The sequence below is a fragment of the Neopelma chrysocephalum genome, unplaced genomic scaffold (assembly GCF_003984885.1).
Source record: "Neopelma chrysocephalum unplaced genomic scaffold, ASM398488v2 Primary Assembly neopelma1_76, whole genome shotgun sequence".
NCBI classification, from domain to species: domain Eukaryota; kingdom Metazoa; phylum Chordata; class Aves; order Passeriformes; family Pipridae; genus Neopelma; species Neopelma chrysocephalum.
In genome coordinates this window covers 5,473,293-5,500,452 of record NW_020897737.1, presented here as the reverse complement: position 1 = coordinate 5,500,452, position 27,160 = coordinate 5,473,293, and the positions used below count along the sequence as shown (strand labels likewise).

General features: G+C 38.8%; 1 protein-coding gene across 2 annotated transcripts in view; it reads right to left on the bottom strand.

The window, feature by feature from the left end:
- The window catches only part of POLA1 (DNA polymerase alpha 1, catalytic subunit), a 193,260-nt gene that overhangs the window by 132,018 nt on the left and 34,082 nt on the right, over positions 1–27,160 (bottom strand). For both annotated transcript variants that reach the window (XM_027688900.1, XM_027688901.1), the window contains exons 25-26: positions 26,576–26,725; positions 26,225–26,347 (exon numbers count right to left, since the gene is read on the bottom strand). In XM_027688900.1, coding sequence (XP_027544701.1) covers positions 26,225–26,347; positions 26,576–26,725 — 273 coding nt within the window. The remainder of the gene's footprint in view (positions 1–26,224; positions 26,348–26,575; positions 26,726–27,160) is intronic.

Here is a 27,160-nt window from a genome sequence, read left to right as displayed (position 1 = left end):
CCTTGAGAATCAAATCTTCTCCCCACAGGTTGTTTTCTGGGGTTTTTTTGAGTAAAAAGGAGAAAACAGGACTTACAACTCTGTAAGGCCCTTCTCCCTTATTTTCCCACTGTTAAAGAAAACTTTATTACAAAAAGAAAGGTATAGCGCAGGAAAGATCCTCTAAGGCAACAAGGGCACACGAAGAGTGGGCAGGAAGGGAACATCAATTACTTTCTTAAGGTTGTCCTGGTCAGCATCTTTTAAGTAATAACCACAACGTGTATGGCTAGAGAAAAGGGAAGGTCTGGGAGAAGACAAGCAAGTGATAAAGAGAAAAACAGATGCAGAACACACTTGCTACCTGATGGGTATTCTTAAAAGAAAAAGGGCTTCTACTGAAAAACACAGCCTTTTTCTTGAAGAACCATGGGCATTTTGCAATAGATATACTGAACAGAACAAGGCAAGCTCCGTCTAGACACAGGTGTATCCACTGAAAATGATCCTGAATTTTATAGGAGATGAGAGGACATGCTAGTGTCAGTAATGAATAGATTGTGTGTGGATGTCGTGTTCATCAAAAAGTCTTTTTAAGTGGTTTGAACTGCTTTAAAACTAAACTGCTCTTTCATCATGACTAAGTGGTTGACTATCAAACCAACATTTATTCAAATTCAGAAAAGTATTTTAGCCTCTAATTAGCCCCACAAGAAAGTTCTCTTACCTCGTTTCTTAAATGTCAGGAAGGATTTTCATAAAGCATATAATTTTGTTTCATTAAATTAGATACATTTAGACAACACGACAGTTGTTTTTATAAAGTTAAACAATACTTATTCACCCTCCATGGTTGTAGCTGGTGTCAACACCGAGAATTGCTTGGACAAGGAAGGATCCATTTGACATGGGGCAAAATTATCTGTGCCAAGAGGTTTCCCAGGCTGGTAAGGAGAGCTTTGGACCAGGACTGACAGGGGCAGGAGTGCATGTCCATGATAGCAAGCAAAGGGTGGGGTATATTGTGAACAGAAGGACCAGTAACCAACAACACAGGGCTGAAAGGGGCCCTCTTCAAGCATATCCACCTAAATAAGGGAGTGCCTGCAGGACAGTGTTACAGAGAAAACTCTTGCACTTTCTAGGTCATCTCCCTTCTCCAAAGAAAAGGATCATTCTGAAAGACTTCAAAATAATCTGCTCCAGATCTAACAGACTGTGAGCCTCTCTGATTAGGAAGGAGAAGCTCCTGTACATTCAGCTTCCCAACTATATCAGGATGTTCAGGTTTCCACCAAGCTACTCAAACGCAAAAGATGAGAGATCAGGTGTATACAAGTGCCTAGAGGGTCCACAACTGTACTTAAAAAAGTCCTCACGTGGTGAAAGCAAGTCCTTCCAGGATTCTTTAGGACTACCCAACAACCACACACACACTGTATCAAAGAGAAGTAACAGTCTTATTTCATGCAGGACCATATACACCAAGTGCTGGATACAAGGAAAACTGTTACTGCAAGTGGAGAAACCCTAGGCTTTGACATTGTGCCACCTTTCCTGGTTACAACAGATAGCTGAAAGGAATTTAATAAAGGCTATTCCAATTCCAAAGACTGATGAAACGTCACTGAAATGAGCACTTGTAACAAATAAGGATTTTTACCAAGGTACCTATACAGGACTGAATAACTACCAGTGTTCAAGTCTTAGAAAATTACAACTGTATTTGGTACTGAGTAGGAGCAGGGCAGGTACCATCTCAAATATGTCCAAACACTAGCCATTGCACTGATGCAGCTTCTACACAGTCTCCTCTGACTAGCCCCTGTGGCAGCTCTTACCTGCCTTCTTAGGTGGTGCCAGGGACAAAAAAACAGTTTCATCTCTACATGTGACACTTAACCTTTCCTGCTTCAGGCAGGACCTAGTGATTGCTCCAAGGATGTGAAAATACAATGAGGAACATACACAGTTAACAGCATGAAGTCTCAGTCATATTTCCAAGATGGAGTCCTCAGGACATAAAAGACTCTCCTAGAACAATATAAGCATTTGTAAAGCATGTCAGAAATAAAATCTACTGCCTTGCCAAATGATTAGAATATGTATAATGTAGAAATATTTTATTTTTTTTAAATGCTCATTTAAGGTTTTAAAATATTTTTAAACTAACTACAAATTACAAGTTAACAATTCTAAACTGCTTGTTAAATAGGTCTCGCAACTGTAAGTCAGGAGTACAAACTGCAGGGTGGGTTGGGGCAACTTCACCTTTCTATAAGGATGTACAGGAAAGAAAAGAGCCCATGTCAGTGGAAACTATTGTCTCTCCACAGACATTCACAATATATCATAATCACTTAAGAGCTAAGGAGGGAACCATATTTTATGTCATGGAGCTCCTGCAGAAATAGAAACTTGGTCCATGACACAATTTTGAGAGTACTCCAATTGAGAAAAGCTGAGCTTCATGCAAAAGCAAATTCCTGAGAGGGACCACCTTACTATCACCCTCCAAGATTTCAGCAGCTAATGGTCAATTGGTCAATTACCTGAAATTGTAGTCTAAGGCATTTTTAATACCATTTGTAGCCTCTCTCATAACCCAGGACATGTGTACTGTTTTTAAAAACAGAACAAATTTAGAGGCTTATCAAAGCGTACCGTTTAATTTTTCAGGACTATGAACTCATGCAAAGAAAGTACAATTTCAAAGTTTCTTTTATGCATTAGTCTGTTGTTCAGCACTCCACGTAGAGCCCAACCATTTCAGTATTTAGAGTTTTACGGCTTCACTACTAATGAAGCTAAGTTGCTAATTTGTCATTGTACAATCCCACAGGACATGGATTTGTTTGTTACTTGTAGAGAATATGGAAATTTGAAGACTAGGAAAACAGACAAATGTATTTAACCTTTCAGCATGACCCTCTAGGAACCCAATTCAAATACTGACTTTCAGCCACACAACAGATTAAAGTAGTGGAGTTTTGCCACTCATTCAATCCACATAATTCACATAAAAAGATACTGCTCAACAGGAATACATTTCTATTCTAATGATGGAAAAACCTTAATTACAAATGCAACTAAAGCATGCTACTTCCATAAATCCATTACTACAAGAGAGGCATGCTGATTATTTTTTAAATCTTTAATTTGTCATTTAGACCTACTGTTATCTCATTTGTAAAGAATTCAAAATACATTTGCACAAAACTAGATTTCTAAAACATTAACTATGTTTATAAATGTCTCACTTATTTCCCTACAGTTTGACAGGATTGATTTCATGCTACATACTTTAACTCAATCAATCTTTGACTTTGGAAATCTTCATTTCAATTCTTCATCCCACAACTTCTGTTAAAGAAAGAACATCACAACCTAAAGGTTTTGTTTAATCTAAAAACATAGCTAATAAGCTTTCCTACTTCTTATTACAGGAGTTTGAATCGTTAATAAAAAACTCAGCTTTCACTCATATGCCAAGGAAGCCTTCTTTCAAAGCTCTCTCTTGCTCTCACTTTTCAGTCTAAATAGAAGGCACCAGCACTAATTTACATTATTGTCACACCAGTCATTCAATATCCTCATTAGAATTATATCTGAAATGAGACCTGCAGGGGCCTGAGAGAAGTTTCAGTGCCAACATAATAATCCAACCACAAGCACTGGTGGACAGTGGCTTGATTTCATCCACTGCTATTACAGATACAAATGTTGCTAAGCTCCTTTTTAATGCCCTTAGATAACTACAGGTACCTAAAATAAACAAACCAACCAACCACCCAAAACAGAAGCAAAGACAGGGATACATTATAAGAACAGAAATCCCTGTAAGAATTTTCTGATATTCTAAGGCCCATTTTGAACTAAAAAAAAATAAAAAATAGACAGAATCACAGAACCACAGACTAGTTGAAGTCGGAAGAGCCATCTGGAGGTCATCTGGTCCAGCTCCCCAGCTCTAGCATGGCCACCTAGAGCTGGATGCCCAGAACCATGTCCAGATACCTTTGAGTATCTCCAAAGTTGAGACTCTACAGGCTCTCTGGGCAACCAGTGCTAGGGCTTGGTCACCCCCACAGTAAAAAAGTATTTCCTGATGTTCAGATGGATCCTCCTGTGTTCCAGTAAACAAAAACAACAAAACACAAAAATCTATCATTGAAATTACAAAAATGCCATGAATATGCCCATACATATTCCCAACTCAAGAATATCAAGTGCCCATGAAAAAATCAGGAATACTGAAATTTTTACTTATTAAAAAAAAACATTAAATCTGCTGGGTTTAAAAAAAAAAAACAAAACAAAATACCTGCCCACTAACCTACAGGACACTGAAGAGATACTGCTGCTTTCTGACATAGGTAACAAAAATTGTGGCAAATCTTGATGAGCTGTGAAACAAGAGACTTGAAAGGATTTTCCCAGGAAATACATATAAAGGATGGCTGATAAGAGACACTTCTCTTTTGTAGGTCATGTTGTTTTCTTAGGCAGGGTACCCCAGAGTCCTTTATATTTACAAACCTAGACATTTGACAATATGTATACATACAATAATAGGAAGATATACACTTGAAAGTCAAGAACCAACCACAGTCTGACAGAGATTAATAAAAATGTTACTCTAAAATATGATCTAGAATGGACTTCACTACATCTTTCTCAAGCTTATAATCTTATGATATTGGCAGCTACAATCTTAGGAAAAAAAAAGAGTGGGGGAAAGGCTGAAGTGAACCCTGACAGTTCCCTCCTGGCCCATGCCCATATGTTTGTTCAGATCAACTACATTTAACTAGAATGGATCAATTGTCCCATCCACCTGAACTACAATGATTTTTTTTTTCCATTTAAAGTTCTCCCTTTTCATGAGCAGTTGCTCTCCTGCAATCCATCACATAAGAAAACTGTCAAAAAGCTGAAATATGGCAAATTCAAAGTATTTGAATATTTATTTGATTACAGTATAGAAGATTATCCTTATTTGGTTAAAGTACAGAAGATTATCCAGTAGAAGAGAAAGGTAATTAACATCTAATTTCAAAGCTTTTTAAATGAGCCTCATCCCAACCACACTATAAGAGTTCTACACTAAAGAAGTTTCTCATTTTCATTCAAAAAGGCACACCTGGCAGACCAACAGTAACCCTAGGAAAGAGAAAACAGAAGACAAAGAGGCATTCAGATCAAGCAAAAAACACGTTCCCTACTTTCTTCCACATGCGCTTGCAGTCTTATCATCAACTGAGTAACATCTGACTAAATGAGGTACACTCACCCTAACAGAGAGAGGTAATTTAACAGGTTAGATAGAGGAGAAAAGATATTTAAATTGCCTGGAAGCTGAGCAATAAAAACAACTTACAAAGCCTGTAGCATACAAACTTGTAGAGTGATTTTGAAAAGGGTTTGCTGACACTGCTGGTGGTCGACTTTCCAAGCTTTAAAACAAAATGACTGTGCAGGTAATTTTTCTACAATGGCAAAACAAAATCTCCACTCTAAGCTGGCGATTTACAATCGTCCTGTCTTTCGCCAGGTAGAATCAAGCCCGCAGCACTGACACAAGGTGCGTGCACAGTTGAGACTTCTGAAAAAGATGTTGCCTGCTTTGAGAGAACATCTACTGTCTCTGGTGTTAAATATTTTTATTTCTATATACTGCAAGCATCATTTTCTCCCAAGGCTTCCCACCGTGCTGCAGAAGACACCCTAAGCAATGGAAGAGGAAAAAAAACAAACACAGGATCCTTCAAGGACAAGTTTTTCAAGTTTCTGGGTAGTAAAAGGAAATGGTCTATATACTGAAAGAAAATACCAAAATTTATTACCAATACAGAAATTCTACACAATTAGAACAGAAAAAAAACCTGATTAGTAATGAGTCTTCAAAAACTGGGTAAACCAACCTACACTGAAAATCAGTTTGAGGCTCATGTCAGAGTCAAGCCCACCTAAAAAGCAATGATCCAGGAGAAACATTAAAAACAACCAACTCTTTTACTTGTTTTATCAAAGGATGACCTTTTACAAAAACCACCATCTCAACAGCAAGCAATATTGGAGGGACTTATGAGGCAGATGTCTTCCATACTAATGCTTCCCTATAGGAAACACAGGGGCAGCTAAACCCAAGAAGCACAGATGTCCCATGAATCCAAGTCAGTAGTTCCCAGTGAACGCCTGGAAGAAGGAGGTTACGTTTTAAGATAAGCTGTCCCTCACCCCCCTCTGCCAAAATAACAGATGTCTCTTGGAGCAGAAGCAGCTTCAGAAAAATACTCCAATTGCTGCTCCTGCTGTGGAGACAGGAATTTATGATGGGCTATGGGAAGCACCCCACTGGCCTCAACTCTGAAACACCAGTGAGGGCTGCATCATAAAGGACTTGCATACTGTGAGGGACTGCCGAGCATACCATAAAGCAAGAACACCAAATTACAATCTTAATCTTGCTTCCAAGCCCTGTATTTTCAGCCCTCAACATAGATGTTTTTTCCCCCTTCCACACAGAAAGCATTAGGTGTCAAAAGGTTCATAGACTTGGCTCACTGATTGATTTCTAGTCTAACTGATTTGTAAGGCTAATTAAGACATGGCCAAACTGTGTCCATGTCTTACTTAACACTGATGTTCAAGCAAGTATCACACAATCTGATTAAAATTGACTAAAAGTGTCTTACTTCAGTAATCACTTAGACAGAATGAATTTTACATTAGCAGGATCAAGCACACGTCAGGCCTCAGTGGAAATGAAAAGGGCTTATAGTAATAGGATTTATAAATCCACCACATTAGGTTAATGGCTAAATGATTTACATGTAACTTTTCCCCCTCCTCCTCACCCTTCAACTCACACACAAAAAAATCCTATATTTGGCACCTTTAACAATGAGTGTCAAGGCAAAAACAGACGTTCTTTTTAATTAGCTGAAAATTAAAAGCCACAAGCGATCCTTCATTAACTCTTTCACTGCAGAAATAATGAATTAGATTTTTATAAAGCCAGAATTCTTGAAGACCCTAATGACCTTTTCAAACAACCACAACGAGCTATCTACATGCGCATAATGAAGCTCAAATGGTTTGAACCAATAAATATGCAACTGATAAAGCGAGATCCTTATTCCTTAAAAAATTGTCAGTAATGGGAGTTCTTCATGTGACTGTTTTCAATTGCAGAGAAGACTCTAAAAGCCTTTGCTCTTTCTCAGCCAGCAATTCAATCCAACAGTTAGTAGCAGTTACTAATGACATTGGAATATAGATGGCTTAAAGCCAACCCTCCCTCTTTGCAAGTGCTGGAATGTCCTAACACCATGTGGTAAACCAGGTGCTTTGTTTTGTTCTTTTGGCAGCTGAAGCTTTCATTTTCTGGAAATTTGAAAACAAAGTCATTCAGCTGAGTCCCTGCAGCACTAGTCACTTGCATCTGCTTCATTCACTGGATACAGGCACAGAAGAAGTTCATCCACAAGTCCTACCTGTCCCTACCTTTCTCAAAAGCTAATATCAGGTCATGTGAGAAAAGTGAAAGTTCAAGTTAAATGCATATCACCTTTATTTTCAGCAAAATTAATTAAAAATTGCCAGATAACAAGGTCACCATTTCTCGGCGATACAGTGCTTTGCATTTTCGGGTCACTGTACAGACATTAATAACCTTAATCCCGGTGTTGGATTAATTTATCTGCCAACATTGTATGTTTAAAAATAACTTATCAAGCATCTACCCATTGTCACCAGGCACAATTACATTATCACCACCTCACTTTCTTTTCATGGCATTAGGAGGCCAGACAGCCAGTTGAGCAGTATCTCTCCTCTCCTTTACAGCCCAGGTCAGGAACAGAATGCCCTTATAAATCCACAAGTACCAAAAAGTCTAGGTTGACAGACATCAGTCTACTACTCTTGGGAAGTTACCACAAGTTATTTTTGTTTCAAACAAGGACTGTGTTAGATGAAAGCACCTCAAAAGGAAGGTGCTTGTTTTTCAGCCCTGGCCTGGTGGCACGACAATAGCAGCAGCAGAGCCTGTCCCTGGTCCTCTCCTCTCCCTTGGCCGTCAGGGTATCGAGTTCACATTCTTTCCCCACAAACACTTGTCCAATGTCACACAAAAGAGTGACCAACAAACCTGATACAGGGCTGTTAAATTCAGACAGCAAGGCACCACACAATGACCTTTAGAAGAACGATATTAACAGGTGGCTGGTGTCTAATACAAATAATTATATTACACTTTAGCAGCATGGACCAAAGTGGAAACACATTGTCTTGTCATCAGCAATTGAATAAGCCAAAGTAACATTACCAGAATACCCTTTTAACACTCCTCTGTTACCTCCCTAACTACAGAGAACACCTCCTGTGGCGGAGCACAGCCGATGAGCTCCCAACTCTGTCACAAGGTATTTAATTTCAAAGTTTCATCAGAGTATGTGACATTTCCTTCTCTAAGCAAATCAGGCATCTCCCTGCCAGCCTTTGGAGATCACATAGGAATGCTTCAAAAGTAAATTCAAGCATTGCTTATGAATTTACCCTGTCTTTCCCCCCTTGGAAACAGTCCTCTGGAAACACATCCCTACTTCAATTAAAAAGAAAGAAGCTGGTAAAAGAAGCTCAGCAAAGTTCTTCAAAACCTGCAGGAGAAACCACTACAAGTGATCAAATTAAATGCCCCTGCTCACTAATTAGTTTTTCCAATATCAATCATCTCAAATTAGCAACAGTTTTCATCAACCTTTAACCCTGAGACGAGTCACTGTTTTGACAGGACAGACAGCTGTGGCAAACAGCCGCAACATTTTGGGACAGACAGCGATTTCCGACCATGTCTACAGCCAAACTCCACTTTGCTGGGGCCAGGGGGACCCTCAGCATGCACCCCCTGGCCCTGCAAGGCTTGCACAGCCCGGGCACATGCCACTGGCAAGCCAGGCTGCAGCACAGGGCCAAGCAGCAGATCAGTTTCCTGTCAGCTGTGACAGGCCGACACTTAAGCTGCTCAAAGGGTTCTCATTCTTCCCTATAGAAAGGGGAGGGCAGGTTCAAGGACACTCCAGCCTGTCTAGAGTATAGTAGGGAGAAAGCTAGGAAATCACACCTCAAAACAACAGGGTGAGTGGTAACATACAGCTCAAATGTCCACACGTAGATGGATGGTGAAAGTACTAGGAAAGTTAACAAAAAACCTGCCTACAGAGAAATACAGTGAAGTAAGACATTACTTAATCTTTCATGTAGTGGTGCAAGTCAACTCAGCTCTCTGCTCCTACAGCAACAGGCCACAAGCAGCACATTCATTAGGGAATTGGCAGCAAACACCTCAGTTGGTCTGGAAGAGCATCACAGAGAAAGAATAAATGGAGTACTGGTGCAGGACGTGCCACTGGGTACAGCTCAGCAACTGCAAACCATCACACATGGTCAGAGCATCCAGATAGACACAGAACAACATCCCCTCCCTTCCTCCCTCACAGGGAAAAAGCAGGTGCTTGCTCTCTTAGCAGAAATCAGCCCTTCCATTTGGTTTAGCCAGAAAGCAAGCCAGAATCTGGAAAGCAAATCCCACTTTCGTTCTCCTAAAAGCCAGTTTGGAGTAGCTAGGTGGCTACTGCTGACTGGCACCTGCATCATCCCGGCGTTCATCAGAAGCCTGTCCTCCTTTCCTGCCATCCCATGTCCCCTCCTCACCTACCCCACCCCACAAACTCCTTGCTTTAATTCAAACAAGTGTGAGAGTTGAATTTTACACAGTATTGGTACCTTAACTCCAGGCTCCCACCTTTATCTATAAGCAACATGGTATTCACCCGGAGATCCTAAAAACCAAGAGCAGTAGTCATGACAAATTTGGGAAGTGACAAGAAACATAAAATGTAGATGCTTTGGCAGTGAAGACATCTATCACTCTGGGGAGGAGGGGAGGGAAGAAAAGGGATATTAAAAAACCAAGAATTTGTAAGGAAGGCAAGTCAGCAAGAAACAAAATACAGTTGTACAATGCACCTCCAGTGTTCTTATACATATTAAAGTACATAAGACCTTTAGCTCCAAAAGGCTTTCCTCCACCAGAAAAAAATCTCAACACATCGAGTCATAGAACCATAGAATGGTTTAGGTTGGAAGGGACCTTGAAGATTATCTAGTTCCAACCCCAAGTGTTAAGCAGCATCCAGAATATCATATATACAGTGACATGACTAAATTGCCCTATAGCAATATGCTTTCACATATGAGTCAATGCATCATTTCAAGAGTTAATGCTTGGTTCATTAAGGTAAAAGGAAAGGAGGGAAGTTAAAGGAGGAAAAATATAATTAGAACAACTTTTTTTCTATATATTAACTATGTGACAGGTTGAGGTAAGAGGGTCCTTTGTCTTCTTTTTATCTGAACTGTGCTCAGGCACTCAGGCCTCTCTGACACTTGAGTAAGGAGCTGCTATCCACCCAGGCCACTCTTAGCTTGTAACTACTTGGGACCTTCTTATGGGTTCAGTCACTGGTATAATAATTCTTTGTTGCCTATCAGGAAATGCTTCTGACCAACCACTACACCCAGAAGACGCATCCAGAGTAGCTGCGCCCACTGCAGTGGGACAACATGGTGCATAGTCATGGCACAGCATTCAGCCTCAAATGTCACTGAGTCCCCTTCTTGGAGTTCACCTTCTTCACAAGGGCATATCTGCTATCCAAAAAACCTTCGACCATCCCAATAGCAAAAGCTCTCAAGTCTCCAACAGATGCCTCAAAAATGTTCCCCAGCTTATACAAGAAAACTAAACTGACTGCAGTCCAACAGACCTTCTGATCACAAACTCCTACTTCACCCAAGAGCCTGAAAAATAGGCAACTTGGAGTAAGAATCAAATCACTTAAAAGTTGGAGGAATTGCTAAATGTAAAGATATTTCTGCTTACTACATTAGGAATTTTTCTGTTTAAAAAATTTATTTAATCCCTTCAAAAATTCCTGACATGAGGTACTATCCAGAAACCAAAATAATATAAAAGTATACAGAATTTCTTAACATATTCAGAGGTGAAATTAATTACAGCACAGGTAATCTGATCCCTCCTAAGAGTATGATCTGAGGAAAGAGAGAAACTGATGATCAGAGTTATAACTATGTAATAAATAGTAAACCTTTCAAGACTGAATGAAGATGAGAAACATCACTTTTTCCTTGCAAAATGCTTTACAGAGATGTAGACTATAGCAAAACAAACTCAAGATACCAGATTATGCACATATAGGTAGGAATTACAGGAAATCTCTCATAAACATCAAGTACATAAACAAAGAAACCCCCCTGCATCAAACAAGGAAAATACTGAAAGGTCCAAATTTATTATTGAATATCAATTTTTAAGTACAAATATTTTTATGCTGTGCCAGATGGGTAATACACTGTTTCCCTCTGGCCAACCACATATGACTTCTTAGAACTACATAAAATTACCTTTAAGAAAGGCATCCAATTCATTAAAATTCCATCCAAAACATCTGGCACTTAAATTACAGTATTTCAGTGTGGCAAAAGACTGCAGTCATTCCTTACTGACTTTCCTCTAACACACATGGGCCTTAAAATTTTACTAAACAGTCTCTACTCCAAGCCTGTAACTTCAGGCTGACTGACAGCATAATTTTTAGAAGCAAGGCATAGGATCTTGATTTAACACAAATGATGGGAAATCCACCACCAGCTCTATGCAATTCCTTTGCCACAAAGTTAAAGAACTGAAACGTCTCATTTATGCTTCCAACTGCAGCAACTTGGAATCTGCACCAAGAAACCCAAGACACTGATCACATGAGAGGATTTGTAAGACATTGAGGAGGAAAGAGGAGGAAGAGATGAACTACAGATGTCAAATTGATTCACATAAATTTGGGATATCAGACATTTACAAAATTTTGATTTCTTGGCTCCTCTGACTGGCAGTGGTCTCTGTACAGCAGGAAATCCAAAAAACACAACTGCTTCAAGACTTTATGGAGCAAAACTGAAGCAGCTTGCAGTCTGCTGCATGGCAAAAAGGTCTACTATGAAATCCAGGACTAAGTCATCAAGCCCAGCCCCCTAAAAACACACATCATATAATCCTGTTCATAAGGATATCTGGCTGTCTTTTAAATAAGGTGAAGTTGGGTTGATTCTGTTTTGGTTTTTTTTTAACTTCACTGGCCATGACAGACAATTTGAGATAGATATTTATTCCTCATTGAGCCTCATTTCAGGGCCCCTATCACTACTGTCTTAAAAATAACTTGTTTCAAAGGGAACTCCTGGGGAAAATTGTATTTTGTTAGCTCAGAGGAGTATTGTCACAATGGCTGCTCGATTATTCCCTTGAGGTAGACAGACTAAGTAGGAGGCTTTATCATTATTCAAGCAGATGGGTTATTAGGCACATGACACCAACAATTTTAGTAGATTCAAACACAGAAACTTGGTTTCAAGGCTAAAATATCAAAATGATTCTACTGCTGAGAAGCCCTCTACATTATCAAACAGGCACACTCAACAGACACCTTTAGAAGCATCAAATCCACAGTGTAACGATTTAAAAAAGTATTCTTACTTTTCCTCCCTTACTAAAAAGAAATGGAACACTACTTAGGTTCCTCCATATCTTTGTAGGTTGCACTTAAATTAAGCTGCAGTGCCCTGTACTTCCAGTGCACTTACATTTGTAAGCCCTTGCCTAAAGAGTAATAGTTACGAGAAAGTCATGAGGATTGTTTTTTTTCTCCGCTCCTCATCTTTTTTATTCTGGGCAACTACAATTCCTTAGAAGAGATAATTAAATGTCATAATCATAAATACTAAAGAACAACAAAAAATCCCTAAACAGTAGGTTTAACACCTTAGCTTAAAATACCCAAAACAAACTCCTGTCTTCAGAACAACTCCTACAAATTTTATCCAATGCATGTGTGTCAGTGTTTATAATATCTCCACATACACAAGATTCTGACTTGTAAACTGATACTACTCAAAAAGGACAAAATTACTACAGCTACAAAGAATCATCCACTGTAAAATTCCACAGATGCTTCCAATAAAACAATACTAAGCAACCTACCATTCAAAGTAATTATCCACCTTTTTCACTTGAAACACAGCGACATCTTTAAAATTCACATGTAAGACATGTCCATCCACAAATGCACTCCTGAATCTGTTAAACTTCTTTTCAATCTCTACTTCACAAAAATAACTGACAGAAAGAGAAAATTAAGGAGATCTACTGGTCAGTCTCTTTCATTCCTGGAAACAGCACTTTCCCCAGATGGAATTAATACTTGACCTGCTGTGTGCAGCTCCTGAAAGATGGTCCTAAATAAAGATTTACATGCTGGTTCTAAAGAGGGACTTAAAATAGTATCAGAACTCGGATCAAGACACTTGGAAATCTGGAGATTCAGCTGAACCTTCTCCTGAAGGCATTTTGGAGAGGAGCCAACAAGAGGTGCATGTTGGCACTGCTCAGTCATACTTCTATTCCAGTTTCACCACCGCAATTTTTCCTTTTTCGACTCATGAAAGTCATCTTCACTTGTAATTAATTTCTGATATAAACTCTAACATCTTAAATGTGTGCTTACGAATTAAATATTTATTAATAATGCTTTATACTTACTAGATAATATTAATCCAGTAAATTTATCATTTCTTCTATCAGATGCTTGTAGGCTGATGTAAGCCACATTATAGCACACCTGTAGCACACAACACCTTAACAACTTAGGGGTGAAATTCCCATGGAGTCTAGAAATTCCCATGACTCTAAATTTTCTATTTTAACAAAATCACAACTTCTATTTAAAAAAAGAAAAGTTTAATCAATGTGTATGCTAGGTATTTAGTCTACTCTAGGAAAATGAGAGATGACCTTCACTCTAGTAGCAACTGGCTTACACTGTCCAGCTATGCCTACAAAGGCATTCTGAGTTTGCTTTGATGGCCTGCACATGCCAGGAGTTGATGTCATTGATAGATTGACATTGCTATCATTCTCACACAAAAACTTTATTAGCATAACAGAAGATCTGAAAGTGTGCTATCCCACTTTCAAAAAATCTTCCCCATCTGCTGCTGGGTGACATATGTGGATCACCTTCCCTTTCCTATTCACTAGAACACAGCAAAACTCCAGGGGAAGGGTCTGGCTACATCTGTCTTGGGAGCAAGGCTATTGTTTGTGAGATAATTACTCTGGCCTTGTTGACTTGCAGCAATAATTGAGAACGAAATCACCTAATAAGCCAAGTTACCTAGTAATATAGCACATTATTACAGCAATGATTGCATATAAACTTTGAACCCCCTTTAGTGCCAATTAATTTCAAGAGCATTAGCACCAACAGTAAACGAATACGAAGCAGTTTAACTAATTAAAGCTTACTACGTAATAGGCTTGTAGCTTCAATTATCATTTTTCATGTCATCTGAAACAGTAATGATATGTACCAGCTGGAAAACATTTAGAACAGGGCCTGCCTCGTCCCACAGCAACAGGTAAATGGAGCAGTTTTTGAAACTATGTCATGCACTTTCCTAGCAGAAGTGCTAACTAAGCCTTATCAACAGAGACAAACAGCAGATGGCAACAAATGTGCCAAGAGACATTTCATCCTCCAGGAAGAGTTCAACACAAGGCATCAGCAGAAAAGGAGCAGAGTTGGAAGCATGACTCCCACAGATCTTACCCAGCTGCTCTCTTCTGTAGGAAAAACACAAAATCAAAACCCAAACCTAGTTAAGCAGTGATTCTCTCCCTCATGTACAGACTTGGTGTGTAGTCCATCTACATTTCTTTCCCAGAAGTCTAATATCAGGTGCAGCTCAGCAAAGCAGCTGAAGCCCTTTTCCCCATGAGAAGCTTTCCAATTTGTAGTTCATGTTACTCATTTTTTTCCAAACACTGGGTACAGCTGACTTAACATTTAAGGACCTGTGCCATTGCATTTAAAAAACCATGAAAAGCAAAACATGCAAAGGAGTTTTTTCATTATGGGTATGCATACTGATTCAGGTTTTCCCAAACTCCATCTCTCCCAACATTCACTGCAACAACTCCTAACTTCAGAGAGCACCAAGTCTTCCTTCCAGGGAACTAGTATAACTGGTCTCTTTATAGCGGATAACTGTATTCCTAAATCAACTATTAGCCATGACACAAGTACCAAAATTTAAAGACAAAACCCAACAACTCTATGTTATGCAAAGCATGCAAAAAGTTGACTTTTTTCGTAAAGTTAAGAAAAACTTATCAAACCATAAGAATCCGAACACCACTAACAATGCCCTGCTTCCAACGCTGTCTGTCCAAAGAGATTAAACGGTGAAAGGAGCATCATGTTATATAAAATTGCAAAAAAAAGCCCCTTTATGCTCAAGAGCGTATAGCAAGTCTGTGACGGTCAATGTACAACACAAACTATTAATAAACTATTAACCACAGTTCCTCTCAGAGAGAGGGGCTGACAGACAGTCACAAAACAGACTTTCCTCAAGTTAAGATGGAAAAGGCCAGGGACAAATACTAAGTCACTACTGATACTTGATAATTGTGATAATCTACCACCACACATGCTTTACATGCTCTTCAAAGCAAAGAGGAGTTGCTTGGCTTAGCAGGGAGGCTCTCCCCTATTATACAGACCAGCTGAGCCAAAAGCTATGCAGTACTGTATGGAATAACAGAAGGATCATTTCTGGAATAGTCAAATAAATGCCACTTCATACTGCTTTACCATCACATCTCCTCTGGCAGATCAATTTCTTTTTCCATTTTAAGAAAAACATACAAAGGGGGGAAAAAAACAAGTAAAGCAAGATCTATGTGCGGAAGGAAATAACTGACTTTAAATAATACAAATAGAATAAACATCAGACAACAAAAATTTATTCCTGGAGTGAAAATTAATAAAAAGGAAACTGGGACAGCTGCACAGTCCAAAATTGGCACTGATTTTCAGAGAAGGAATAGGATCCCTGAAACTATTACTAGATGGCTCAGGAATCCCTGGCAAAAAATCAAACAGTTTCTTAAAAAAAATTGCTGTAATTTAACACAGTATTTATAACAGAGCAAAGTGACACAAGCTTACACTCCAGGATGAAAACTGAGACACACAAACAAAAGCCACAATTAATTAATCTTTACTTGGTCAGCATGTCAGGAGCCCATCTTTCTGAAGAAAACCCAAAACTACATGGCTTGCTCATATATGAAAGACGAGAAACTTTTGTAATTATTTAAGTTCAAGATCTACCATCTTTTGGGATGGCAAAAGGTCAGTACATTAAAGGAGGGTGGGAGGGAAGGGAAGGTTGTTTTTATTTGAATGGAAACAAAAAAAATCATTTATGTGGTTTATCTTCCACGTAAGCCTAGGAGCAATAAAAATCATTATAAAAGCCATTAGATCCCTATAAAACACAAACATCTCTGAGCCACAGAAGGAACCACTTTCATTAAGAAATTACTAGGAAGTAAAAGGAAAGCATCTGCCCCACACCCCATCAGGCATCAATTTCAAATATTCTAAGACCAGCTGAAAAGCTAACATACAAATTGGGAGGAAAATTTCATGTGTCAGCTCTTCCTTAAATTTTTTAGAATCAGTGGGAAGTTTCTCCCTGTAGGAGTATCACAGCTAATTCAATTTATACATATATATATGTCAGCATAATACACTTTTTAAAAGTGGCAGCTTTCATAATCTTCTACCCTTGATTCAGCAAGACATTTTTATTCTAGGATGAAGTGTTTCAGTTCCCTAAATTCAGCCCAATCTTGTTACAAGTCAGAAGTATTGTTCTGTGTTTTACATAAAAGCATTTCCACTGAACTAAGCAGCAACTGACAGATAGGGTAAATGGGTTCCAGATAACATTTAAATAGCTGTGCTAATTACACCACACAGAGATAGGAACATGATCCCTTACTCAAAACCTCAGAGTAACCATCCAGAACATTAGAGAGAAGAGAAAAAAAATACCAGTACAAGTCACAAGGCAGCATGTAAAGGAATTTAAAAAAACCCCAAACATTCTGCATAAAGGAGGTAATCTCAACTAATTAGATGCCATAATGATCTTCTCACAATCTGTTAGAAGAGCGTAGTAGTTAATAACCTCACAGATTTCCTCCAATCCTTTCACCAGGAAGGAACAGCAGTTTCTAAATCATTACTGCTCTGTCATCCTGGACCACTGCCAAGAATGTAAAGCTTCAGGACACCTGTCAATTAACACATTCCTACTGAAGGCAGGCTTGTCTTCCAAATCTATTAAAAAATTAGTGATCACAAAAAGCAATCAGATCAAAAACCACGGCAAAATTAAAATTATAAGTGACGTCTTGAAGGACAACAGCTGTCAACAACAACAACAACAACCAAAAAAAAACCACAAAAAAACCATCATCAAGAATTGTGTCTCTGCTGAAGTAACTATATACATACTTTGGAAGATGAACTTCATGATGTAACAGACCTTTTTCCACCCCTACCATCTGTAGTACACAGTAGTACATGCAAAAATCACTTGCCACCTGATGGACAATTGCGTGTAAGAGTCAGATCTAAAGCTTTTCTCTAATCAAAGCTTTCTGCAGGGGTTCTCAGTCTAAGTATGGGCTTATTGATTTTTCTTTAGCTCCAAGATGACAACTAACTCTAAGTTGAAAAATATGAAGCTATGCACTGAACCAAAAAACCCAGGTATGATACATATTAAAACATCAAGGCAGAGGCCCTATTAAAATTTAAAGGAACCACTAGATTTCTGAGCAAATGCAAAAATGGAATTTACCTACGTTCAAAGACACTGATGATACTGAGTTCTGAGGGAGATGGGGAGGAGAAAGGGGAGAAATTAAGGAGGTCACATGAACACCAAAACATCACCTGCCATTGACTTATATCATGGTTCTTCAAAAATCAAAGGGTACAGCCAAGGAAGTTCCAGATTCAACAAGTAAAATTCCAATCAGAGCAAAACCAACCAGCAAGGTTGAAATACCCTGGAGCACAGGACTGAGACATTCCTATCGTTTTATGTCAGTCTTCCACCTGCCAATTCCAAATGACAGTATTACAAAGCTTGTGACAGTTTGATATCCCAGAAAAAATTAAAAGCATCAAGGAAGAAAAATGAATTAAAATGAAAGGTTAAGGGAAATGGATATTTTATATTTTTGATTTTTTTTTTAACTAATCCAGGTGTTGAAATAGGATTTTATAGAGCAACTATTCCTGGTGGTTCAAATCAGCAAACAAAAGTATCAAATTGTAGAGCACATACCAACATAAATAATTTAATCCTACTCCCTGAAACCTTACCCATATTTGATAAAGGGAATATTCTGAAACTAAAGACAATGCAAACATCAGCAACATCTCCTGCATTACATTATGCACAACCACCCGAAAGGAAAGCAAAGAGAGAGAGCAAGCATAATTTAAGCTTCCACATGTCTCCCAATCACCAATCAAGCTCTAAAATTTGGGGTATTTATTTCATCCAGCTTTGACACTGCCCTCCTTCTACTATGAAGGAAGTCTGAACAAATTAGCTTAGGATGTAAGCCTGACTTACAGGCTTCCTTGCTTAGGGTAAGAGATCTGAACCAGGTATGCCCCAGCTCGTTAAACTACATCTACTTCTCAAGAGTCCTTTGTCCCAGTCAGAATTCTTGATGTTGCCCATCAAAGTCTCCTGTATCCTTACAAGGTATTGCACCTGCAGCAGTAGAGACAGTCCACCTTCCACAGATAAATAAAGGCCTTGAACAAACTGTTTCATCTGTCTCGTAAGTATATTTCGGTGCTGAAAATAGCATAAGCTGTTCATGCTTATCTTCTAAATTAAGCCAATGAATCTTGGCACAGCCCAGAGAAAGGACATACATGCAGAGACCACATGACCTGATCCATACAGCAAAACCTGCATTCAAACTACACAAGCATTATTTTTTTAGCTCTGAAACCAAAACATCCTGGTAAGACAAGTATCACTACCAAAATATCTTCATCCTTCCAGTCTTCTTCACTTCAAATGATGAGTTGCATCTGTTAGATCTAGCTGACCTTGGTGATAACTCTCAGTGTGAATTAAAGGAACTTCTAAACTGATGGTCGTAAACCAATTTTGGTTTGAAAAGATCTCTGGACATCACCTAACCCAACCTCTTGCCCAAGACAGGGCTAGACCTGCCTGGTGCAACTCTGTGCATCTCTGGGAAGAGTCTGGTTTCTTCTTAAGACCACAGTCAATTCCATCCTCAAAGGTTTTTTTTCCAGACTGAAGAAACCCAGCTTTCAGCTTCTCCTTATATGTCAGAGTAGGATCATCACCACCCTTAAACCATTACCTGAAAATAGCAGATCTAGTAGGCTCAAATGAGTATTCATTCAAGAGGAAAAAGAACAGATCATGTCACTGCAGATGGGGCAAAAAGCTTCTAAGGCAATCTGTGATGAAACACTAAGCTTTTGCACAGTGGGCAACATTCCCAGGAAATATATGAAAATTTTTGATTATGAGATCAAGGTGTCCTATCTTTGAAGGACAGAATGAATATTTATTTAAGTCTCGTGGGAGACAAACACTTCAGTTAGACTTGTTTTTCTATCCTCTTAGGAATAGTGCTTGAAAATGAAAATTATTTTTAACTCCTATTTGAAGTATCTTTTATTTTGAAAACTTTATTACTATCTAGGTATCTAAACCCATGGTTTCTAGAACAGGCCAACATCCAATTTAAGATAAATGCATGATGTAGATGAGTGAAGCAATAATACCCTAGAGAACAACTTCTGCTGAAGTCTCAAAACACAAAGCATTTTATGGCAGGCCACTAATGAACTAAGAAAATGTGTACAGCAAAGACATGCAGTGCTAACAAATATCCAGGCTGGAGAAAAACATTAAAACATCAGTTAGGATTTATAATCTTAGTTAGGATTTATAATCTTCTCACCTTAACACAGTGGGTTTTGGAAAACAAATTTGTTTGAAAACAGAAACTAAGCAGTTTACAAATGATGGAGTCATGCTGCAAAAGCTCTCACCTCCATGGTGAAGCACCTGTGCTCTTTTATCTCCCTTTTATGAGGCATTGCTATGCCAGGATCTGAAGAAAAGAACCATGAAAGGAACTGTTAATCCCTACAGTATTCTAGATAGGTTTAAAGGATTTCTTCAGTAATTCTGAAGCCGAAGTATGGCAAATTTTGGGGGTTGTAGGATTCCAGTGTATTCCCCAATATTTTATTGCACACCTCAGAGTCTTTCTGCTACCACTGGATGTGGAGAGATTTCTACCTCTCCTGATCCGGAGATCAGTCCTCTACCCAACACATATGGCTTCTAAAAGGGGACATACTCTTACATTTCAGGTATGGAGAATGTTCCAGAGATCTTGCTCTTTCACATCTCCCAGTAAACCTATTTTCAGTTTTACCACATTTCTGGGTGAGGAGTATCTTGTTGTTACCTAGTCAGCCAGGTTAAGATATGACCCAAGCAAATTCTGTATCTTTTGGCAAGACAGGAAAAAAAATACAAGATAGGAAACTATAAGAAAAAAACAAAAGTAAAGAAAAAAGACAAGAACAACCAAACAAAACCCCCACGTGTTCATCCTATTAACATCAACCCCATGGTATGAGCTGAAAAATGGCTGGCCATACTGGACCCCTTACATCTCACACTGGGACTGCCCCATTGTCCAATCTCCTCCTTTCTACCAGCACTAGGAGCATGCAGTGAGTCCCTGAGTCATTGATCCAACTGAAATCAATTTGGTTTTCCTTTGGAGTTAGTTTTCAACTCGGATCACCAGGCTGATCCAACTCACCATGGGGCCATGCAATTGCTATAACCTATCCACAGAAATCAGCAGTCAGGAAGTGAGAGGCACCACACCTCTCGTAATAGCACAATCTTAAAATAAGCAGAAAAAAAAAAAAGGTCTCTATTCATCTGACTTGCTGTACAATCAATCTGAATCGCATCAATCTTTCTAAACATTTCTCAGTGAATATCCATTAAATAAAACCTTTCTGTCCAGAGGGGGAAAAAAAATATCAACATGCCACCCAAAATAAAACAAAATAATTTTTTTCCCTTCTCACTAATTTCCTCCTCACCCAGAATATTCTGGCCATTCTTCTTAATTGAAACATTTCATTTCCTCTCCTTGGAGATGCAAAAGTCTTTATCAGACCAGATGTCATTTCATGCACTTGACTAACAATAATAGTATTTCAAGAAATATTAAGATGCTCCGTAATTTTTCTACTACTTGGTACTCAGTTTGCATTTTCAGATTGTAAGCAGCCTCTCCTTGTCTATTCTAACTCATTTTGGATATTAGCATGCAGAATAACATACATAGCTTTTTCACAGGCTCACAGTTGCGTACATAATGATAAATTTAACAACAGTGACAACTGATTTGACCCCAACAGTTTCCATTTAGGGACAATGCAACAATTTAGCACTACTTCTCATAAGATTTCAGTTTGCCTTTTTTATATTTAAAAGCAATTAGAAACTCTTTGCCATCAAGTTCCACATCTTTCAAAATTGTTATACTGATGTTGCATTCCCTGTTTAAATATAGACAGCATGCTTATATGAGACTTTAGGAGGCTTCTTTCCCTCTTTTACCAATTCCCCTTCTCCCACACTACAACACAGAAGAAACCAGGAGTCTGCCAATTGCCCCATGCACATGAGGACTCTTGCAGACTGTATAAACAATGCTTTAGGTTCAATTAAGAGAAAGCAGCTGATGATCAATTTCCCTGGATGAACAAGACTTAAAAAAAAATTAAAAAAAAAAAGCCTGGATTTCTTTACAGAACATAATTACAATAGACGGCCATTAACCTACTTACTTACCCTTAATTTTTTCAAAATGAGCTCATCTTTCTCCCCTTCATTTTTCTCCTCCCTCATCCATTCTTTTCCCAGACTGCAGCAATAACATGTTTTTATTCTTTCCTTTTGACTGTCAGGGCCTTAAACTAATTATTAATTGAGAATGTATCTAAAGGATCTGAATGAGAAAGTTGGAATTAACCCAACTGCCTCTCTCTCCCTTTTATTTTGCATACTGTAACTCTAGGTTACCTGTTAGCACTGCTGAAAACAGTGTGTTATTTTCCTTTCAAAAGCAAGTTTGCTTGGGCAAAAATAGGCAACAGTGAAAAATAACGTGGGGAAAAAAGCAAGCACCTGGAGAAGGCCTCAGCTTTGAGTGGCAACCATCAGCAACCAAGCTGTCTACAGTTAAATTCTCTCAACAACTTTGCTGTCCTGTAGGAGAATCCTGCAGCAGAAGGCATTTAGGAAATCCTGTGTTTAGGAAACCAGACAAATGACACTTCATCAAAAGGCTTGTCCTTTAAGGAGGCTAGAACAGCATGACCTTACACTGCCTGCTAGTGCAGAGCTGGCTGGTTGTACAACACCGACTCATCTCATTTCCAGTTGTTAAATTACATTAAAGGACAGCTAAAAATACATTAAATATTTTCCTATTACTTTTCCATGCAAGCAACTGCTGTAGTTACAACAAGAGCAATGTCCAGGCAAATGCTTACTAACACGGGGGGTGCCGGGGGGGGGAGGGAGAGAGGGAAAGTCCAGGAATCCCTCTAACACATTCCTGAACAATAATGCAACCTTTGGATTGCAAATGTAGAAAGTATTTTATTTTACTATACATATGAGAACTGATGTATTTCTTACAATCGAAACAGGAAAATATTTACATTTTCAAAAATGTCAAACAGATCTGAGCTATAGTTTTCACTCGCTCCTGCCATAAATTTTTGACATTTTTTTCCTTCCAAAACACACCAAAACTTAAACAGCCTACATGTGACATACTTTACACTAAATTCTGACAAATTCACGCTGATATGCCCCTGCTAAATATTACTCACAACAAGAAAGACCCGTTCAAAAAACCTGATAATCAACGTTTAAACACTTCGTGACAAAAATGAGTCTTAATTGATTAAGGATCCCAAGGTCTCTATCGCCATCTAGCGAGAGTTCCCCGGCGTTACCACACGATCCACGGAAAACCCCGTTCCCTGGAATGCCACGCGCTAAGCTCTGCTGGATCCAGTCTGCACATGGCCAGAGTTGTAAGCGTTTGCTACATTTCTGTTCCCTGTCTTAAGGAAAATAAATGGCAAGCGCTAGCTCGTAACTCACTGCCTGAAGAGAACTGAGCTTCTATGGATTATACTGCCAAGAAATCATGGAATAGTTTGGGTTGGAAGGGACTTCAGAGATCACCCAGTCCTATGATCTGTTTTTAAAATGGCAATGTATAATTACAAGAACTTTTAGTCTCTGTAAGGAACACCATGGCAGCTCCACTATTACTGCACCAGCGTCACCAAACCACAGAGAGAAGTTAAAAGTCCGCGGGAGGTGGTACATAGTGCTTGGCATGAGGCATTTGAGTCTTCCTACAGCTTCAGTGGAAGGGTCTTCAGTCACACAGGTGGAAAACAGCAATTTACATGACTTGTCAAAACTCAGTCTCTCTTAGATATGTTAAAACTTAATGCCAGGATGGACTTCAACAACTTCAACATGAAGTATGTATTTCCCACTAAGATTTACAATTGAATTGTAATTGTGTTAGTGCAGATATTAAATTCAGTTTTCATCCCACCCAGTATTTTTCTAGTTAGACTTCTACAAGTCTACCTGTGTTTACCCAGGCCCCCTTGGAACATTAAAAAAAAAAGTATTAACTGCTGATCATCAGAAAAGGCCATTTAAATTTAGAGCATAAATTTTCCATAAGTTACTTTTTAATTAACCTTTTCATACAGAAAACCTAAACCTCCAAATAAGTCTAATACAAAAGAGGTGAATGTTATGTAAGTGGTAAGAGGAAACATACGACAGGAAAGACTAATATAAAAATGTAAAGTAATGTTTTTCCAGATTAGATATTTCAACTTAGGAAAAAAAAAAACAACACAGAAATCTAAGGTGTGTCCTCTAGTGTCATCTTTTGTGTCAAAACCTACTAAACAAGAAATAAGCAACTAGAAGAGCTGTGTCTGTATATTGACTACGTACCCAATAATACAAGTTTTCAGAACAGAGCATATGTAGCTTACTTCACCAGAACCTATCATACTGCACAGACGCACAAAATTACTGACCATCCTGAAAAGTTTTCAAATGTTCAAGTTTGTTATAGCCACAGTACCCAGATTAATGAATACTAATCTACATCACAGAATGAGGGGGGGGAAAAAAAGACCATTTTAGCTCTACAGGAGGTGCTCCTACTGCACAGAGGAGACCTACCAAGGCAGCGATGTCTCGCTGAGCTCAGCACTAGTGCTGCCAGACAGACCCACTCCCAGGCTTTCACTGGCACCTCTTTACTGTGCTCCCAGCAGCCCCATTTCACAGAGGAACTTCAAACCTACACTGGCTACAACAAGCTTTCAGGCAATATTGTGCCACAGTATTAAGTTTTTCCCCAACCTCAGAGCAACTACAAAATTGGGGATTCAAATGGGTGCAAAGCTTGGCACAAGCCAGTCCAGGTCTAGAACCACCAGAATCCAAGAGGTAAGAAATCCTTTCCAACCAAAAATAAACCGTGTAAGAGAGAATGCCTCAAAGTGCTCCCTCTAGCACATCCTGTATCACCTAATTAGGATTTCCCCCTTTCACCATCACTTTGGAACATAATGCAGGAACACCAGAATTTCATGCACCATCATCTCATAACTGATAACAAATGAGAATAAATTGTACGTGCAAACAAAAAGTATTTCCCAGCCTTAACAGAGGCCAAAAGCTTAAGTATTCATACAATATCCAGTTTGAGACAGGTGCTCTATACGACTACTGGAGATCATTTGAAAAAAAATAACAAAAAAGTCACATAACATTTAAAAGTCACATTACTTTTAAAATACCACTAGAAAATATAAAGCTGTGATACTCAGCTGCTTTGCATGCCAACCTCAGAGACAAATACATCAGAATCTCACAGCAACAAAGACACTACTTCGTTAAAGGAAACATTAACTTCTGAATTCACGTGGCTGCATAGGACATTTACAGTTATGAAAACAGGAAATCATTTCTAAGATAAATGTGAGTATAAGGTTAAACATTCAGGTTACGCAAACTGGGAAGGCAGGAAATGTAGGGTTATGTCTTAGAGAACTGTTTAGATAGGAAGACTTTTAAAATCAAAGATGTGTCACCAGAAACAAAACCACCCCATGCAAGTAAGTCGGGGGTTGTAAGTGACCCTTCAGTGCATTGGGTAGTCAGTCCACAACAAGAAGAGCCATGCCCTCACATCACAGGGAGGATTTGCCTCTCTGAGATGTGACCTCATCCATCTCCCTGATCAACTAAAGGTTGACCAGCCATCCTGACACATCTGTTCTTGGCACCTTCACAGACTCCTGCTTGGCATTCTTGTCTATAACGAACTAATACGAAACATCATGAAAAAATATGTTTTAAGATGCTGTGTATCAGTGGTATGTTTTGGATCTTTAATGATTATTTCTCCCACTGGGACCAGACTGATTGGGTTGCCATCCTCATCAATAGCAAGAGTAGTTTTGCCTATAAAATCAAGAGCAACTCTTAATATCTGAGGCTAACGAAAAACTTCATTTTAAGGAACAGTTTCTGAAAATAAGCCCTGATACATAATCCATTGCCTCCCTGTGATTAATCAGCCCTATCACAAACTTTAGGGTTTTTCAGGAGCTCCACATACCAGGGCACAGGACAGTCTGGCTAAAGTCAAGGTCACCCAAAGCTGAAGCATACCACTTGATCAAAGACTAACTCATTAAGCAAAACCAAAAATTCACAAAAAACATGAAAGCAGCCTTGATTTTTTTTGTCTCCATAATCTGGCCCATTGAAACCAAACAGCTTAATTCAAAATAAGGCTCTAGCTAGAGCTTCAACTTGTCATACTTCTGGTGATATTTATCTGATTCTTTTCTAGATATTAGTTTCATTTTTTTCCAAATTCTGCAGTACAAGAAACAAAACTTTACAGTTCTGACCAAAAGCAGCTTCAAGACCAAAACCATTCACCTATTCAATGAAAAAAAGCTTAAATCCAGCCTTTTTACATGTGTGTATAATCTGTTTAATGACTTACCTCTCTCCCCTTATGTGTCACCAAAGCAGCCAAAGGTTTGGCATAGAATCTGCTGTAGGAAAATCCCAGGCAGCCATACATACTGTTAGCAGTGAGTTTCAAAGCTTTCTGTCTGATATCATACTGCAAAGAAACACAACCAGCAAAAATGATCAAACCATAGCCATCAGAGGACAGAACTTAATGCTCACAATTACATTCACAGCTTTTCATACAGCCTGAAGCAATGATGGGCTACAAATAAAGCACATTACAATCACTGCTCACTACTAATCATCCCTATTCTACAAGGCTGATCAGGGCACTTAAAGGAAACGGGAGGAAAAATCAAAGGAGTTCTGCAGAACACACCTGTAAATATAGGTCAGGATTTAAATCTGGCTGTTTCATTAACTGCTTAACTTGACGCCTTCTCTCCACCAGTTTCCTGATTTCTTTAGGCAAAACTCCCATTTCCACAGATGGGTCTGGAAGCTCTGGAATTTCTTCCTCTTCTTCACCCTGTCAAATGATCACCACAGCTTATCATTTTCTCACTCGAAGATTAGATTTTAATGTGTTAAGTGAAAAGCTTGGGGGAAAAAAACCAAAATCACACAGCTTGTGTCTATTCCTGCAGAGCACCCAAAACAGAGTCTAGAACAAGCATGAGACGGTTTTTGTAGTGTTTAACTATAATACTTCATCCCTTCTGGGGGACAGGGCCTAAGTCTGTTTCAGTCTGGGAGAAACCCAAGAGAGGTGTGGACCAGTAGCAGGAAGATTTTTTTTAGTGTGTGTGTGTGATTTGATATATTTCCACACACACACATATATAAATCCAGATAAATAACACACACACACTCTAACTTTTAGGTATAGATAGACAGACAGATAGACAGACAGATAGACAGACAGATAGACAGACAGATAGACAGACAGATAGACAGACAGATA